General features: G+C 44.7%; 1 protein-coding gene across 4 annotated transcripts in view; it reads left to right on the forward strand.

Annotated features, from left to right (window-relative positions):
* Positions 1–18,615, forward strand: part of PPP1R12C (protein phosphatase 1 regulatory subunit 12C) — a 44,269-nt gene that overhangs the window by 11,762 nt on the left and 13,892 nt on the right. For all 4 annotated transcript variants that reach the window (XM_087915242.1, XM_087915241.1, XM_087915240.1 and 1 more), the window contains exons 2-10: positions 2,900–3,030; positions 3,658–3,776; positions 4,758–4,917; positions 5,904–6,048; positions 8,145–8,219; positions 11,985–12,070; positions 14,052–14,194; positions 14,271–14,365; positions 18,256–18,444. In XM_087915242.1, coding sequence (XP_087771368.1) covers positions 2,900–3,030; positions 3,658–3,776; positions 4,758–4,917; positions 5,904–6,048; positions 8,145–8,219; positions 11,985–12,070; positions 14,052–14,194; positions 14,271–14,365; positions 18,256–18,444 — 1,143 coding nt within the window. The remainder of the gene's footprint in view (positions 1–2,899; positions 3,031–3,657; positions 3,777–4,757; positions 4,918–5,903; positions 6,049–8,144; positions 8,220–11,984; positions 12,071–14,051; positions 14,195–14,270; positions 14,366–18,255; positions 18,445–18,615) is intronic.

An 18,615-nucleotide genomic window follows, 5' to 3' on the forward strand; every position in this document is an offset into this window, starting at 1 on the left:
CTGCATTTTTCTGACATTAGAAGAGACATCAAAGATTTACTGGTCCAATTTTCTTCCTTCTCCCTCCCTCCCTCCCTCCAAGTTTTGGTAGATGCTGAAATCTCCTGTGATTATTTTTTGACATATATCTATATACCATCTTGCAGCATATCTGGTGTGGAGTGTAAAAGGAGCCCTTTGAGAATTAGCACCCCCCCCCCAAAAAAAAAGAACCACTGCCTATTGCTTTGAATATACTATCATGCTATGACTTTCCATCTAAATCAGGGATGTCTAGCCTTGGCAGCTTTAAAAACTTGTGGACTTCAATTCCCAGAATTCCCCTGCTAGCATTGTTTCCCAGCCAGCAGAATTGTGTAATTCCTCTCCCAGAATTCTGGGAGTTGAAGTCCACAAGTCTTAAAAATTGCCACGGTTTAACACCATTGATCTAAATAATAAAAAGCCCTTCGTGTGTTTTCCCTGCTTTCTCACCTCACTTTCACAGACTTCCTCCTTGCATAAATCAGAGTTTGCCTTTTCATCCAAATCATAGTTATCTCAAGAGTGCAACTTCCCACATGTTATTTCTGAACCCAGTCATATTGCTCTTTGTCAGGGGTGTCAAACTCGAGGGCCATGGGCTGAATCCCCCCCCCCAAGCCCCGCAAGGTGCGTAGATCTGGCTCATGAGGCCGCCCTGGAAACAACAAAGGACTGGCCCGTGGTTCCTTTGCCAGTGAAAACGGAGCTCGGGAGAGACGCATGCAGCCCTCCCGGGCTCCGTTTTCTGCTGGGACGGCCTCCTGCTGCCCTCTGCCAGTGAAAATGGAGCTGGGGGGGAGGGTGCGGCAGAGCACTCAGGCCACCACAGATGCCCCCGACACGGGTGATGTCAAGCTGGCGACATCCACGGCAAGCTGGCCTTGCCCATCCTGGCTCCCCAAGATCAAACACAACCCTGATGCGCCCGTCAATGAAATCGAGTTTGACACCCCTGATCTATGTGATCTATCCATGTGGCTGCCACTTGATGGTACATAATCAAATCAGGTCAAACATGGTTTGTGCTATCAAATCCAAATCAGTGGGCCAGACTTTGAAGCAACCCTGGAACTGTGGCTTAGTCCTGGTTTCAAGTGGGGGGGCAGGATCAAAACTTTCCTTTCTGATGATATTTAAGAAGCCATCAAAGACCTGGCTTTTCCAGGCTTTTGAGAAGGGTGAAGGTTAAGCCCCTGCTGGATGGTTATATGTTGACTTTCGGTTGCTCTTTATCTCCTTTTTGTTTGTTTTTTGTTTTAACCTTTTAAGCTGCTGGAGTCACAGGCAGATGGTAATCTATATAAATAAGTAAATAATAGTTTTGCTGCATTGTGTTTTGGGTCAGGCCTATCATTGCATGATATAGCTTTCCCTGGAAACTTAAGTTATCGTATCTCTTGCCTATCCATTCATATCTTACCTCTAGAAATAAAATGTAAGTTTTCTTTTCCAACACGATATAAATGGGTTGAGAAGTTTGGTAGCTTGAAGAATTCTGCACTAGCTCTTTATGACTAGAAGTCAGATCAAGAGGGTGTGCAGTGAGCCTTTGGAAAGAGAAAAGCATCTCCACATGTCCATATCAACTTTTGCATAGACTTCATACCTGAGATAAACCCTCTAATTGCATGTGTGCATGATCTTTTTTAAAAAAAAAAAAAATTCTTGTAATTGTAGGATCGCAATAGTTGTAGTGGCATCTTCCCTTCCCCTGCAAGTACAAGCTGTGCTTCAGTACTACAGATGTTCCCAATCTGATATTTTTTCCCTAGGAATAATGGAGGTTGTAATCTAATTTATATGAGATTTACATTTCAATCTCCAGGTCTCCTCACCTGAATCATTACAAATAGTCCTTGACTTACTAGGTATTGTTTGCTTAGCGATGGTTGAATTAGCAGTGGTTTGAATTAACAAAAGGATGCTTTCTGCTCAAGGAGTGAAAGGGAGGATTTTTAGCTCCTGGGCCAAGAGACACTCCTGTGGGTCCTGAGCTGAACTTCCCATAATCTCCCTAGCTTCTCCACACACACACACCCCAAAAAAAATCTGCTTTCTTGGAACTTGATCCATTTGACAACTTACAAGATCACTTAATCACAACCAGGAAGGCCAAGACTATGATCACTGGACAAAACAGTGACGTGGGAACTCATGTAATGATTGCTTTACTCAACAACCCAGATTCTGATCCCAATTGTCGTATATTAAGGACTACCTATATTGGTTCAAGTTTTGGTTTCTGGTCTATTAGTTGAATTTAGGGCGGGGATCTCTCTCCTTTGGGCATTCTGGCTTGGTTTATTAGGGGTTGTTCAGAAATCTCGGGAGCATCACAGAGTTTCCATTGTTTGGATAGGTTACCTTCCCAAAGCTCCTTCCCAATAACCCGCGTATTTCATTCCCATCTTAGAAACCTGTGCACTTTTTTCCTCAAAACATTCTGCGCCCGAGATTTGTGGTCTATTGTGTAGTTGAGCCCTATCCACAATCCTCTTACTGCTTGAAAACCTTGTTTATTTCCTGGTCAAATGTGCTCGCCCACTCCCCAGTTGGGATAACATTTTCCGTCATCAGCTGCACTCAGAACGAGACAAATATTACAAAATTGCCGGGGACTTTAGTTTCTCAGTCCCACTCTGTGGGGTGTAAAATCTATTACACATTTACAGTGTTCTGTTTCCCTGTTTAAGGGTTGCCATTTTAGCCATCGTCCACCCTGCAGCGCTACCATGGGGTACGTGTTTACGGCACTGGGGAAGGAAGGGAGGGTGATGGATTTGGTGAGGGGAGCTTTTCTCTTAAATGAGGTGAAGACTTTTGTATTAAATAAGACAAAAGATGGGGTTGATAAGGAAGCTTCTGATTCTTCCAGGCCTGCATTGACGAAAATATAGAGGTGGTTGAATTTCTGGTGGAAAATGGAGCTGATGTAAACCAGGCAGACAATGAAGGTTGGACTCCGCTGCACGTTGCTGCCTCCTGTGGCTACAATGAGATTGCACAGTGAGTTTGGGCTGGGCGAGGGTTTGTGCATTTTTTGCCTAAAGTTCCTAGAACCACAGATCTCTCAGCCAGCCTTACAATTCCTTCTCGGTACGAGTGACTGCAGTGTGTCGTTTCTCACTGTCCCCTTAGTCACTGAGCTTCTCCAGGCAGCTATCCTAGTATTTATGTTGGATTCCTAGCTGGAGAAACTCAAGAGAGATGGGTGAGAGAGCCTGCTAATCATAGTGTCACACATTTCACACTCCGTGAAAAATACTGGACGCATTTGGAGGATTGTAACTTTTAGGCAATCCTGTTTGAAGAGAAAGAGTCCTGGCTGCGTTTGGTGTGGGAGCTTGCAAGGAAACTTGTAAAGTTTGGCTGTATCTTGACATTCATCTTCCGTGATAAGGGAGGGGGAGTTTTGTCTGAGAAAATGAGTCAGCAGGTAGGTCTTAAAGTCCACGGTCTTTGAACTTTGTACTTGACACCCAAGCAGACTAGGTTACCCGGATTAAGCTTTGCAGGAAGCCGGTTAACGTCAACCGTCTCAGATGGCCCTTTCTGCTGGGTTGTAGAGATTATAGGCCTGGTGTGGGGGCTGGGTGGCCCACGGATCTGACTGGGCTTAACTGTCTGGCCCAGATACCTCTTGGACCACGGTGCCAACATTGCTGCGGTGAATAGTGATGGAGACGTGCCGCTGGACATTGCTGAGGCTGACAGCATGGAGGCCTTGCTGCGAACAGAAATCGAGAAACGAGGTAAGGCACAAACAGCCATAGCAAATGCAGCTCTGCTCCCTCCGATGGCCTATTAGGTGGTTCTCTTCTAGCTAATTGGCGATGGAAAGATGACATTTTCACCATTTAAAAACAAAACAAAACACTGTAGGTAGTCCTTAACTTATGACTACAATAGAGCCCAACATTTCTGTTGCTAAGTGAGACATTTGTTATGTTAAGCGAGTTTTGCCCCATTTACAACTTTTCTTGCCTCAGCTGTTCAAGTGATTCATTGCAGGTGTTAAGTTAGGGTTAAATGAATCTTGGCTACCCCATTGACTTTGGTTGTCAGAAGGTCACAAAAGTTGACCCTGGGACACCGAAACCATCATAAATATGAGCCAATTTTGAAGCATCTGAATTTAATTCTAATGACCAAGGAGATGCAACAATGGTCTTAAGTGTGAAAAACTGTCATAAGTCACTTTTTCAGGACTATTATAACTTTGAACGGTCGATAAATGAACTGTTGTAAGTAGTGGGCTACCCATAGTGGCTTTGTAAAAATCAATATAGCAGATTATGTAATATACACATCCATATAGTATATATATAGAGAGAACAGAAATAGGCTTAATTAAGGTCTGGTGAATCTTCAGAGCTGCCTTGTTGTTGTTGCTGCTGATTTTAATTTCCTAAAAATTATCAGAATGAATTCTTTATGTGTGGATTGCAACATCCATTTTGCATTTGAATCCAAAAAATACGAAGAATTTAGTTGAACATGTGTATAATAAAACTGGAGCTACATCACAAAATACATGCTGGTCCTATGATGTGATCCCAACTCTTTTTCTGAGATGGAAAGAAAAGTTCCAAAGATTCGATTGCTAGGATTTCATTTTATTAAAAAAAGAAGTATATGTGTGTGTTATCTGCATTATAATGTGGGACTTCCGTTCAGAATTTTTCAGCCGCAGGTTATCTGTGCTTCACGTGACCCCATTCCTTTGCTTTCAGGGATAGATGTAGAGGTGGCCAAGCGAGAGGAAGAAGAGATGATGCTTCGTGATGCTCGCCATTGGCTGAATGCTGGAAAAATATCTGATGAGCCTCACCCCAAAACTGGGGCCACTGCCCTCCATGTGGCAGCTGCTAAAGGCTACGTCGAGGTCATGAGGTGAGTGCCTCCCATTTCCTGAGCGTTTCTCGTCTGTGGTTAACCTCACCATAACCGGTATGGATTGTTAATTGCGCAAGTCATTGGACTGCCTAGCCTTCTCCCCCCACCCCACCTTGAGCAGGGTTGGGGGCAGGCCAGTTTGCTGACCCCATCAACTTTGCCACACGTCCTCCAAGCACAGGCAGGGCATATGGAAAAAGGAAAGCCAAAGAGATGTCAGTCCCCACCCAGCCACCTACCTCTCAGCTTCTTCAAGGAAAATCAAGGGATCTTGGTTCTCAGCTGTTTTTCTTTAACCTGGGATTCTGAGGAGCTCTGTGGCTCATGAGGTTAGAAAAGTGGACTGACTATTGGCAGCCTCACGTTCGAGACCTGTTACTGCTGCGGGTCTGGGTGAGCTCCCATCACACACTTTAGCTCCTGATCCAGCGGTTCCAAAGTGGGCAACCACAAGTAGATAAACAGGTACCACTTCAGTAGGCAACTTTACAGGGACATGAAAGGAGTCCCCAACTGGGCATTTCCCAGGCAACAGTGAGGTCACCAGGAAATCGTTTCACCACGAAAGCACTTTGGTTTCCAACATGGAAGTATTAGTACTTGGGATTCATCTTTTCAAAAGAAAGAAGAAAGGTGAGGGAAAGGAGTTCCAATAAATCACACTTCTCACTTTACTCTTTTTTGTCAGGGAACCACCTGGGTTCTTAACTCTCACCCCTACCTGTCTTTTTCTTTACTAACCACACTTCTTGTTCAAAAAAATCCTAACCCAGCTCAAAATTGTGGAAGTTTCTCCTCAGGAATCTGTCCCTAACAATTGTGGGTAACTTGGAAACCTGAATTCTGACCTTTTATTTCTAGAATCCTCTCTGTCCAGGTTGGCTCTACTGTGCCCCATTTGTTCTGCCACAAGCCAGCTCTGTTCTCCCAGGGACAAGAAGCCCCTAGTTACCCTCACCCTGCCTTGCCTTGCTCTGTTGCAGGCTGCTCTTGCAAGCTGGCTACGACACCAATGTGCAGGACAAAGATGGCTGGGCGCCCCTACATGCAGCAGCTCACTGGGGAGTGGAGGAGGCCTGCCGGCTTTTGGCTGAGCACTTCTGTGATATGGAGGCCCTCAACAATGTGGTAAGAGAAGCGGGTTGAGGGGCAGTTAGTGGGTTATGGAAAAATTGCATCTCCCTTTGTAGAGAAACTCATGACCACAACAGAAGAATAGGAAGCTCACTTTCATGGCAGATGCTTGTTCAGGTGGAGGCCAGACAGTCTCTGTCTGGAATGTTTTTATTTCTGCATGGAGCAGGGTATTAGATTTAATGGACTCCATGTGGCCATCAAACTCTTTTCTACCTGAGACCAGGGAGCAAAACACATTGCCAGCTGGAATAGAGAGTCATGTAGGGTTAGATAGTTCTGTGTCTTAGTATAAGGCAAATTCCCCTTCTCAAAATTATCTGTGTCGTTAGGGAAGACATTGGTAGGGTGAGGGGAAAATAGATGGCCACGCTGCTTGTTTCAACATCATGCTGTATTTCACAAGACTTAACAAGCCTTACAAAATACTGTAAAAGTTTAAAAGGGGGGGAGGGGGATGGGTTGTGTATTATTAATATTAGAAGCCACCTGGAGTCATCGTATATGAGTTGGGCAACCATTTAAACTCGATAAATAAATAAAATAAAAATATTACCAGCTATTAAAAAAAGATTAATCCATTAACTCTTACATCAATATGAACTGGAGTACAACAGAAGCAGCTGGTTTAATAGTTCTGGTAGGTATGGTACATCATGTGTTCATCGCAGAAGAGGCATTTCTCTTGAGAGAGTTGAGAGGAGACTGTCCTCACCTGAATGTTGCTTGTTACTTGTTGATTATATATCAGAGTTATTAAGATATATTCAGTGGAACCACTTGCCTCCACAAGTTTTGAACGCTCCAAAACTGGAGGTTTTAAAGAAGAGATTGGACCTTATTTTTCTGAAATGGTAGAGGGTCTCCTGCTAAGCAGCGGGGTTGGACTAGAAGACCTCCAAGGTCCCTTCCAACTCTGTTATTCTGTTAATTATGAGACAATAGAATTCCTGCCTCATGGGGGGTGGTTTTTTTAGGCTTCTCGTAGGCCAGTTGCATCAGTAAGCATGAAGTGTCTTCTCACAAAGCCTCTGCAAACCTCCCACACTCTTGGCAGCAGGGTGGTGGCTGGGGGAAGAATATTGTCACCATCCCACTTCTCTTCCCTGTTTCGTTGTGTTTTAAATATAATCCTTCCAATAGGACCGATGGAGGGAATCAATCACTGCCAGTTATAGGGCCTCTGGACAGCAAATGTGCTTTGGATCCACGGCCCCTCCCTGGCCGGCCTTCTTTTGGCCTCTTCTAAAGGAAAAGGGTGACCTCATTATGCCTGATTGATCAACTGAAAGTTGCGCAGAATAGAAAATATCGAAAAGATCAGGGCGATGTGGGATGGAAAAATCTGAAATTGATCACCGGAGTCTCGCATACATGCTCTCCTCTGGCAGAAATTCATTACAGCCAACTGCGCTGGATTGAAGTAGAGGAGTAATGGAGTCTGGCAAAGGAGAATATCCTAGAAAGGCCACAAATTTACCTTCTCTCTCTCGCTCATGCTTTCTCTTTTTCATCCTGTTTTTTTTTTTTAACCTCCAGGCTTCAGGCTGCAATCTGGACTCCATCCATACACCACCACCCCCCAAAAGCCGGACCATCCCTTTGGGGAGTTTTTTTCCTGTTTAGGGAAGAGTTGAACGATCAAAACAAGGGCTGTTATAAAGGCATTCATTTCATCCCTTATAAATCCCTAACCCTCACCCCAAATTTCACTCTTACACACACACACACACACACACACACACACACACCACCTAAACTGATGTGTTTTTCCACTAAAAGCCTCAATGGCTGGAAGCTAGCAAGCAGATAGGAGCGCTCCGAAAATCAGACCAGTCTTTGGGGTCGCTTTCTTCATATCGTTTTTGTCTTTTTATCTCTACTTGGTTTTAGTCGGTGTATATTTCTGTTAACAAATTCAAAGGGGGAGGGGGCGGAGAAGGAGCAGATGTTTGAAGGCATTTGCAGTTGGGCCATCCGTTTTGTGCCCGTTGTATTTTTCTACCTTCTCTTGCTGGCTGGTTTTGAGGCAATTGTGCTGCCAAGGGCTCCTACCTCCCCCTGATCTTCTTTCTTTTCTCCCGCCACAGGGCCAGCGTCCCTGCGATCTTGCAGATGAAGATACTTTGGCACTGCTGGAAGAGCTGCAGCATAAACAAGACGATGTGAGTGATGGGTTGTTGAAAGGTTTTCTTCTTCTTCAATTCCATTTATGTTGTGGAATCAGAAGGGCATTGTGATAGACTTCTGTATTTATGCAGAAAGTTTCTTAACATCTGAAGCTCGTGCTTAAGTCACTTTCTGTGTGGGATTCTTCAAGGTTTGGAAGACTTTTTAGGCTAGATTGGGGGCTGAGTTGAGAAGATTCTCCCTGTGGGATGACCCCATGCCTTTCCCTTGGGTTTTTCTTACCGTTGCCGACCAGAATTCCTTTGAGTGAACAAAATAATGGAAACCGTTTCCATTTCAAATAAAATATAAACAACACAAGATCCTAACTAGGTCATTGAGGCAGTTCACAGGGCATGTCTGCTTTTATAGACAGTATAGTAAAATTTAGCCATGTTGCAAGGAACGAAATTGATGAAAAGACAAAACCACTGGGAGAATTCTTCTACCAGTGTGGATCAGAGAGGCTGTTCGTCAATTCCAGTGTTTAATTCATGAAGCCCCAAAACTTTAGGGGGAGGGATGAAGCCCCACTGCTATTGATCCATTGACAGAGGAAGGATGTAACTAGGGAGTATTGCCCAGCTTGTACCAGTTGCATCCCTACCTGTACTGGGAGAAACTGGTAAAGATAAATTACACTCTTTTTACACATCTAGTCTACTACATTGTGATTTGCACAAGACTGCCTTTGAAGACCACTTGGAAACTGCCCTTTGCTGGCAGGTAAGAGCTGCCATAGTCATGTAACATTGGTGCTGTGTTGGCTTCTAATAGCTTGACAACTTGGCTGATAGGACCATCTTTTCCAACCAGAATTGATCCCACCTGGTATGTGTGTAATCTGCTAGTAATCCCATACTTCTGTACAAATGAGGAGACAGCTGGTTTTTTTTTTTCAGTGATGTCATTCCCTTCCAGAAGTTATATTAGCTCCCATCCTAATAATATTCCAAAAATGTGTTAAAACAGCCTTTCTAGATAGCATTTGGAGAGAAGCTGGAATGGCTTCATCCAGTCTTTCCTAAACTTGACAACTTTAAGATGGATGGACTTCAGCTCCCAGAATTCTCCTTCCAGCCATGCTTGGTCTATGTCTTATTTGATTGCTCCAGCTTCTGTTGTGTTGCATTTGTGTTTCTTGGGAGTTGGGGTGGGTGGGTTGTATCTTTTATGCTTATTGTTAGCTGCCAGGAGTCCCTATGGATTCAGGGGCTATAATAGTTGCAAAACAGATAAATACATTTTTGGATCAGAACTGTAACCTTTTCACTGATAAGTCCCTCATTGGTAGAATTCAGTTTTGAAGTGCTATCTATTTATTCCACATTATTTTAGCTAGCTTTCTTTACAGTAATTCATTTCAGATTTCTTGCACAGTTGTATTCTTGCTGATACAATTTATCCTAATAACGATGATCCAATTGTAGGGATTCCTTGAGATGTAATTCTTATGTTTTTATGTAAGCTTCCTTCAGAAGGCCTTTGGCTCTGAAAAAATACATAAGATATGATAAACCCTTGAGAGGGATGGAAGAGATCAAGTCTGGCCTGGCTAGTAGGTCAAGTCTATACCAAAATTGTCTGAATATAATAAATTCTTTTTTGTGGCGTCCTGTGATTGTAAAACAGTTTCAGTTGTTGCCTTGCCTGATGAATTTTAAGCTCTAATGTAAAGTTTGTGTATTTGGCCTGTACATTGATACACCAGAATTTCCTTAACCTACTACAGCTGATTTTTTAAATCATGCTTTGGTTAAATTTGACAACCATCATATATTGCTGAGAGTTTAATCTTATTTTTTAAAAGTCAGCTGTGTCAATGTGTACTTTGTCCTAAATATACCATAATCCATTACTAAGAAATGCTAATTTGCTGTGTCTGTGTGTATGTGTGTGTGTGTATTGCACAGATCAGGCAACCAGGAAGCCTGCATTTGCTTTATGTAAGAGTTTTGGCTTTTAGTGGATGTGGGTGAACTTTTTTTTTTTTAGCATTCCAGTGCATTTATTTTTTTAATTGATGCATAAAAGATACACCTCCCAAACTCTGTTTCTTCCATTGCTTTTTTGCATGGCCCTCAAGAAACGGCAAGAGCTGGAAGGCTAAAGAAATACTGATGACCCCCTCACCCCCCCAGGGCAAAAGGGTCAAAGAGGGAGGCCAGCATGCCTGTCAACCTAATTTGAGTTTTGCCAGCCTAAAGGTTGCATTTCTGAAGCTGCAGGGTGGGCCTCCCAGAAGCAGCTGATCTGGAGAAGCCGATCAACCTCCCTCTTCATCTGTTTCAGGCAAAAGCTTGACTGGTAGGGTGGGCTGGTTGGTGGGGGGCGGGGAGGAGGAGAAGGGAAGAAAGAGAGAGAGAGACAGAGACAAAAGGGCTGGTTCCCAAGGGAAAGCGAGCAGGATGGGCCTCCCTCCTGCCTGTCAGCTTTCTGCCCTTTCCAGCTGTGGATTGGAACCAGATCAGCCTCAAGGTCCTTTTGCAAAGCTGAAAGGCGCTTTCTTTGCATTCTTTCTTTTTTGTAATTCAACTTGGAAGTTTTCCTATGAGAACCAGTTGAAGGAGCAGCCTGTCCCAATAAAAGGCAGGGGGTGGGGGGTGGAAATCCAGAGTTCAAGGTCCTGGCCTACCTTCTGAAGGCATTTGCAGGATTTTTAGTTGCAAAAAAAAAAAAGTGCGTTTGCAGGGGAGGAAGAGGATGATCAGAGACCAATGGAATGGGGGTGAGGGGAGTTCCCCTCTTTCCTTTTCCTCCTTCCCCACCCAGAGGAATCACAGGCCGAAGATAAAGGGCTGACTCAGGACCTCCTCATGGCAGTGAGTGCTGCAAGTCAAAGCCTCTGTTCTTTCAAGGGGATGGACCAGGTTGATATTCCTCCAGTGGCCTCCGTCTTATTAAAAGCGGCAAAAGCACTTAGATAATACTCCGCCGTGCTGTATTCTCAGTACCCTCTTGAGTGGTTTACAGAGTCAGCATGTTGCAATCTGGATCCTCCTTTTATTGACCTCGGAACGATGGAAGGCTGTGAGTCCACCTTAGGCGGTCAGGATTGAACTTGCGGCAGTGGGCAGAATTAGTCCGCAATATTGCATTCTGACCACCGTGCCACCATGGCTCACTCAAAAAGCCGGATATTTTTTTTAAAATAAGATAGCGAAGATATCTAATATTCCTTCTTCCTCTTTTCCTCCACAACAACCCAGGGGTGGGTGGGGGTGGGGAAGCATGCGTTGGGCTGAAAGAGTTGCAGGATCATACATTACAACACCAAAGCACAAGGGCCTTACTGGCTATTGTCCAACACATCTGGAAGAGGATACTAGTTAAGGAGGAGGTTAGTTGATATCTGGCAAATCTTTCCAGATGTTTACTCGTGGGATTTCCCCTCTGTTTCCCAGTATCGTAGTGCAGAGGGGAAACAGCTGTCTTTTGCCCTGCACTGAAATACTTTAAATGCTACTAATGGACCTATCTTTTTGAAGAGATGAGTACTTCTCTAAACTAAGCAGTCACAGTTTCAGTTTGATTCCCATGAGCTTTTTGGTTTGAATCACAACCATTTGCTCCTACTGTCCTTGATCTTGACCAGTCCTTTGAAGATAGCACTAGCTGATGCAGATTTATTTGCCCCTCTGGTATTTCGTATACAGAGGAGCAGATTTTGTCCCATCCCACCAGACAGAATCAATAAAGACAGCATTGTTAAGTGGAATAAAAGTTTTCATTTTTGATCTCTCCCCTTTTTTATCATTCAGTTGCGCAGCAAAAAGGAAGCCCATCGGCAGGCTGTGATTGACACCAGCTTGGAACAGGCCCCCTCGTACACAAGCAAGCATCGAAGGTCAGCACTAGATTATTATTAGATACTGTACTGTTATGGAAAATACCAAGTTTTCACTTCCACAACTCCCTAGCCTCAGCCTTTGCTTTCAGACACTTGTAATTTAAAGTTTTAATCTAGGTTTTTTAGCCCTGGAATCAGATGTGTGAAATCCACGCCACCACACTTCCAGAAAATCTTAAGTGGCAAGACAACTTTGGAGGGGAAAATCTTTTATTTGATGTACAGCAAGTTTGACAAGCCTTTCCTGCAGAAATGTTTATGGTTCGACATTGCAGCTGTCAGATTGGTCTTTTTGTTTGTGGTTGTATGTTGAGCCTGTGCAAATTACAAGTGCCTGTTGTCAGGAAAGAAAATCTCCTAGCAAGAACTGTTCGTTGTCGTACTTGTAGTAGGACTTAGTTGGGTCATCATGGCGGCAATTTTTGGATTTGTAAGCAGATTGTTGGCCTGTTTATGAATTTTCTCATATGGCTTCTGCTGTAGAAAACATTGTAGAGTATAAGGTGGTATTTCTCAACCTTGTCAGCTTTAAGTTGTGTGGACTTCAGCTCCCAGAAATCTCCAGACAGCAATGTTGGGAGTTGACGTTTACCACAGCTTATAGTTGCTGAAGTTGAAAAACATTGGTATAATGCAGGGGTGTCAAACCGGTGGCTCATGGGCCGGATGCGTCACGCACAGGCCACGCCCACCCTAGCTCCATGAAGGGGGGAAAACATTGTGAAACATCACGTGACGGCAATGTGAAGCTGCGAGTTTGACACCCTTGGTTTAAGGCATGTAAGTCCTTCCTCACCATCAGAGATGGAATGATGTTATCGTTCTTGTACTTTCACATCTGTAGCACTGAGCCCACATAAGTACAACACTTGATTATTGACTGGGATTGGGACTTGGATTTTCATTTGCCATTTTCATGTGGCTGTAAAGCACAATGTCTCACATGACTTAGTGATGGATATTCCAACATTTCTGGTTGCTGTCTTTAAGTGAATTGCCATGGGTTGTAAAGCAAGGACGTCATGTGGTCGCCATTTACAACCTCCTGCTGGCTTCCCCACTGACTTCGCTTGTAGAAAGCTTCCAGGGTTGCAACTAGTGATCACTTGACTATGGAATGCTACAGTGTTGAAATTGCGAGCTGGGCTTGGAGCACCTGGGTTACATAACCGCAGAAATGCTGTGAAGTGCTGTGCCCAAAGGGCCAGTCACAGCCATCAATCACTCCATCATGAGTGAACGGTCACTGAATGAATGAGTGGTTGTTAAATAAGGACCATCTGTATATTCTTGGATCTAGACTGGTTGGACGCTTCTTAAATGGCAATAGCACTTCACAGTGCTATATACCGCCTCACAGTGCTTTTACAGCCCTCTCTAAGCAGTTTACAGACTCAGCATATTGTCCCGAACGATCCAGATCCTCATTTTACCCACCTCAAAAGGATGAAAGTCTGAGTCAACCTTGAGCCTGGTGAGATTCGAACTGCCAAATTGCAGGCAGTCAGCAAAAATAGCCTGCAGTACTGCATTTTAATCACTATGTCTGTGACTCTTTTTAAATGATCTGAAATCCATGTTAGAAAATAAAAAGGTATATTATCTCAAAGACAGCGATTCCTATCATACCAGTTGGAGTTGGGCAGATAATATATTTAAACAAATAAATAAGTAATTAACCTTTCCCTAAGGTAGCCAATAAATTATTCTAAGTCATTGTAGTAAGAAGATGCCAGCCAACAAATAGGAAGCGATGAGAGTGTTACCTGCTTCATCAAGTAATAACTTGAATCAAATGATAACTATGAAAAAGGAAGAGACAGAACCAGGGGTTGCCCAGGTGGGTTGGAGTTACCACCTTACCGTGTTCTTTAGTTTGGGTTGAGTCCATGCATAACTGATTTTGTGACATATATCTGGCAGGGTAAACGAGTGAGATCTTTCTTCTCCTGTCCACTTGTCCCTTTGGTTCTCCTAGGAGCTCCGTTTGTCGCATGAGCAGCAAAGAAAAAATCTCTGTCCAAGACCAGTCAAAGGAGAGGAAAACCCTCGGTACCATAGCCGTTGGCGAAGAGGAGACCAGTTCAGCTTCGGAAGGGGATGAAACACCGGAGTCCAATGGTGAGTGGAGGGATGCAGCAGCCAGTGCCCAAGTCCTGACAGGGCTGATGGCTAATTGCCGCCTCTTCTCTTGCAGAAGTGAAGGCTGTTCCCCCAGCAGACAGCAGTGCAGTGAACGGAGTATCTGTGACTCCCATTAGGCCTTTGTCCCCATGTCCCGTTGGGCCAAAGGTAAGGCAAGGCATCGTGGTGGCGAAGGAAGTCAGGTGTTCTTGAACTTCCTCTCTCCACTGTCTCAGTTTCCTTCTACAGTTGTGGGTCCAGATAGGATCATTACTGGTACTGTGATGTGGTTGAAATCCAACTCCTGCGCCCACACGGTAAACAGTTTTACTAGAGGGTGACAAACACTTCAGGGGCTCTAGTCACTTTATGTTCTCGGCTTGTTCATGCCACTTAATATGGGACTGCAGGTGCTGGTCTCAAAGGAGTATCCCTATGCCCTGAGCACAGGCTGCATATACCACAGAACAGTACTGGACTGTGCCATTTGTACAGTACAAGTCCAGGTATTCCTCACTTAACAATTGTAATTGAGTCTGCAGTCTCAGTCGTAAGTCATGACAGTCATATAAAGCAGGTTATCACGTGATCATACCTGATTTTATTATCTTTTTCTTGGTGGTTCCTAAAGAAAACACGGTTGTAGAGCAAACATGTCATTAAGCAACTCATTGTTCTCTATTTTTTGCTGGACAATGGAAGCAAGCACACCAGTTTCCAGCAACAATGTCATAAATGAAAGACAGGTGACTCTGCAAATGGCCATAAATATGGGCTAGTGGGCCGGCATCCAAAATGGAGTCATGTGACCATGGGCATCAGAACTTTGAATCTGGGCTTTAAGACCCTTTTTCGGGGTCCTACGTAACTTTGAACGGTAGCTAAGCAACCGGTAGTAACTTGAGGACTACCTGTAGGGGAATTTCATTGGTAACATTTCTGCCCCCAAAAAACTTTCCTCAAGTAGATAACCAGCACAGCTGACTGACGCTAGCAAGGGCCTAAATATTGTGCCTCAGCTATATTTGATGAATCATACAAGTTTCAAATACTCAGCAAAGTTTTCTGCAAAGTTTTTCTTTGCAGCAAGAGGAGCCCCTGAACTCTTCAATTTCACAGAAGTAGTAGTAGATAGAGACTTTAGTCCTGCACTCGGTGTGGCCCCGCCTCTGAATAAAATAATAACCATCTTCCCGCTTAGAAATGTCGCCTTTTCTTCTCCTTCCAGCCCTCCATCAGCTCTTGCTTGCTCTTTTGCACAAAGCATGTGACGAATTCATCTCAGTGCACCTTTTTTAAAAAAAAGCATGCCTTCATCTTGCATGCTCGATTAACCCTTTATTGCTTGCCTCGAACTTTTGCCCTGCTGTGGGATGCTGCCACAAAAGCAAGTCTAGGGACTACATTTGCAAAGAGGCCTTTCTTGGTTGGACTCCTCTGCGTGTCTTCCCCATTCTGTTGCATGTCATCTCTTATCTGCGCTGTATAAAATACCCTGAACATTTCTGTTTTCTTTTCCCTGTCCTGACATTTGTTTCCTGCGTCTTCCATCCATTGTGAAACGTGTTTCCTTTTCCTCCTCCTCACTTTCTCGTTCCACCCGCTCACTCCAGCCACAGTTCGCCTTCATTTTGCCTCTGCTGCCTATCCCAAGCCCTTTGGTACCTTCCACGTGGAGACAATGCTTGCGTAAAACAGGAATCGTTCTGGTGCCCCAGAAGGGACAAATGACAAATGCTGTGAGTGCCCTGCAAAAATGAACAAAGAGGGGAGGCCAGAGTAGGGCTTTAAAAAAAAAAAAAACCTCTTAATCTGCGACAGAGCTGTTGGTGGCGGAGTCAGCCTTTGACTGCGAGTGGAGTGGAGAGAGGCTTCTCCACAGGAACCCCTGCCGGCTGTTCTCTTGGTTGTCCATCCCTTTGGTGCGCACGAGATTAAAGGAAAATCCTGACTCTGTACTTGCCTCTGTGGGAAGATTCTGCAAGCATCTCCTGGCTAGTGTGTGAAACAGGATGCGGGGCTGCCGATAATGCTGTAGTTCCCTCTCTGTGCACTGTGGGGTGCTGTGTTTTTGTTTATCCGTGCCTCTCAGGATGTTACTAGCGTTTGGGAAGAAAGAGCGATTTAGCAGCCTAAAGATGCCCAAGGGAGGAAATGAAGAGGGCCGCTAAGATTATAAACTATTGGGGTCAAGCGATACTTCAGTAGGGAGGTTGGCCCTTGAGCTACAACAACCATCAGCTTGAGTTCCAAAGTCCAAAGCGGTTAGGCCTTTCCCTGGCAGATAGATGGAAAGGAGAGGGAAAAAGTGTGTTACAAATTACACAAGTGGGGAGAGGGAAGGACAAAGAAGGAAGCACGTTGGTCCCACCTTCTACTCTCCGTTGGCACGATTGTGGGTCTTCTCCGGCGTCACTTCTAAAGGGGAATGTAACTCTGGATAGGGTGGGCAGGAAGACTGCCCGCTCTGTTGAAAAGTTATCCAGGTACAGTGAATTGTAGAGCAGGGCCGTGCGAAGCAGACAAGGGAATCGCGTCAATCCAAGTGAAGTTCCTCCAGGATGGAGGGAGGGCCTGAGAAATGCAGCAGGCGTGATTTCTCTGAAACGTCACACTTCTGAAAGTGTGGCGGTGCAGTAAGGCAGTTTTCCAGGACTGTCTGTTTCCTCTGCCCTGGTAGCATTTTGAAATTCTGTGCTGGTTGTAGCTCTTCTCGATGCGGGCATTAGCTCTTCCATTTTGGAATTTGCATTGGCAAGGGCTTCGTGATGGGATGAGAGGAACAGGTAGCCTTGTCTTGCAGAGATTCTGGACTGTCAGAATTACAAGAGGTCTTCTAGAAAGACTTTGGGGCAGGCTTGGGGGGTTTCAGTGGTCCCTCATGCTATGTTTGTATTAATGTAATCTGCATAGTGTGCAGCCCTGCTTAAGAAATCACTTCTTAATGACCCCAGGACTGCTTGCTCCTAAATTGCGTAATAGGCAGCTACATATACAATAGAGTAATCCCTCCATTGTTTCGCCCTTTATTTGTTTATTTATACAAACAATATTTTTACAGTGCCCAGCGGAACCTGAAGCACTTTACAGAGCAATAAAAATGTCAAAACCCAGATCTTATCCAACCAACTAAGCACCCAAAACTTGCCTGTACTCATGCATTCTGCCAAATATGAAGGGTTTTAAGGCCTTTCCGAAGGTTGTTAGATTGACGGTATTCTTCATCTCAAGAGGCAGATCTGTTTCTAATCTATGGAAGAATATCTTTAAGAAAGAGGTTTTCAGGAATTGCTGCTTTGAGAAGACTGCAGTTCTGGCTCCTTTCAGCCGAGGTATAGTTCAGCCTGAAATCCTACCTTTGTGTTCAGGCATGCTCTGGAACACCTTGAGGATATGCCAAGTACCGGTAGCTATTCCTCCGTAATCTCTGAAAGCTTTCAGGTGATAAAAAGGGGGTCTTCGGATAAGGGCAACCTTGGGTGGCTTTGACCCTTTCCTGCACCACCTGCTTTGGAGAAACGAATCAGAGCCCCTTAGCTAGCTGACTGTGGAAGTACTACGCTTCTTGCCTTGAAACCCAACCAGTTCTGTTTCTTCTCAGGTTGGCACCCGCAGTCTCCTCAAGAGAGAGGAAAGTGAAAAGTTTCCACTTTATTATCAAGTTAAGAGTCTGGTGTATTGATTGCAAACCAGAGTTTTGGGGTGGTTTCTTCTCTTAAGGCAGGGTCTCCAAACCTGGCAACTTTTGGGACTTCTGGACTTCAACTCCCAGAATTCCCTAACCAGCATGGCTGGTTGGGGAATTCTGGGAGCTGAAGTCCCCAGGTCTTAAAGTTACCAAGTTTGGAGGGCCCCTATCTTAAGGAGCCCTCAGTGATTCAGGTCTCGAATTCCTTGGTCTAGCCCAACCTGGGTACCCCACCTTGCTCCTTCCAGTTCCATTCTTTTAAGTGAAAATTCCCTTCATCCATCCTGACTACCTTTCCTTCCTTTTCTCTCCGCTTCCCCTGTTTGTCCCCTTCTGCTCTATCTATCCCTCTTCTATCCCTCCCCACCAGTTCTCTGGAGGCCCTAGCCGCACCACGGAGCCAGGGAGTTTGCCAGCTCCAGCCACATGGAGACAGAGCCTGCGCAAAACAAGCAGCTTCGGTGTATTGCAGGATGCCAAGTTGGATGAAGGGGTCCCCAAGGGGGGCAGCGGCATCAAGCGCTCAGCGTCCAGTCCCCGGCTTGATAAAGAAGAAAAGGTGAGTTGGGCAGAGACAAAGCTGGTTGAGAGGCAGGTCAGGCATGGCCAGCCTCACCATTATGTTAAACTCTAACATTTTTCTCAAGTGGTTGATTCTGAGAGTTGGCGCTAGCCATGTGTTTTTGGAAACACCTTTGTAACACTTGGCCTCCCATGCACCTCTAAGCTA

Source organism: Pseudonaja textilis, chromosome Z, assembly GCF_049901715.1.
Source record: "Pseudonaja textilis isolate UNSWEBS1 chromosome Z, rPseTex1.2, whole genome shotgun sequence".
NCBI lineage: Eukaryota > Metazoa > Chordata > Lepidosauria > Squamata > Elapidae > Pseudonaja > Pseudonaja textilis.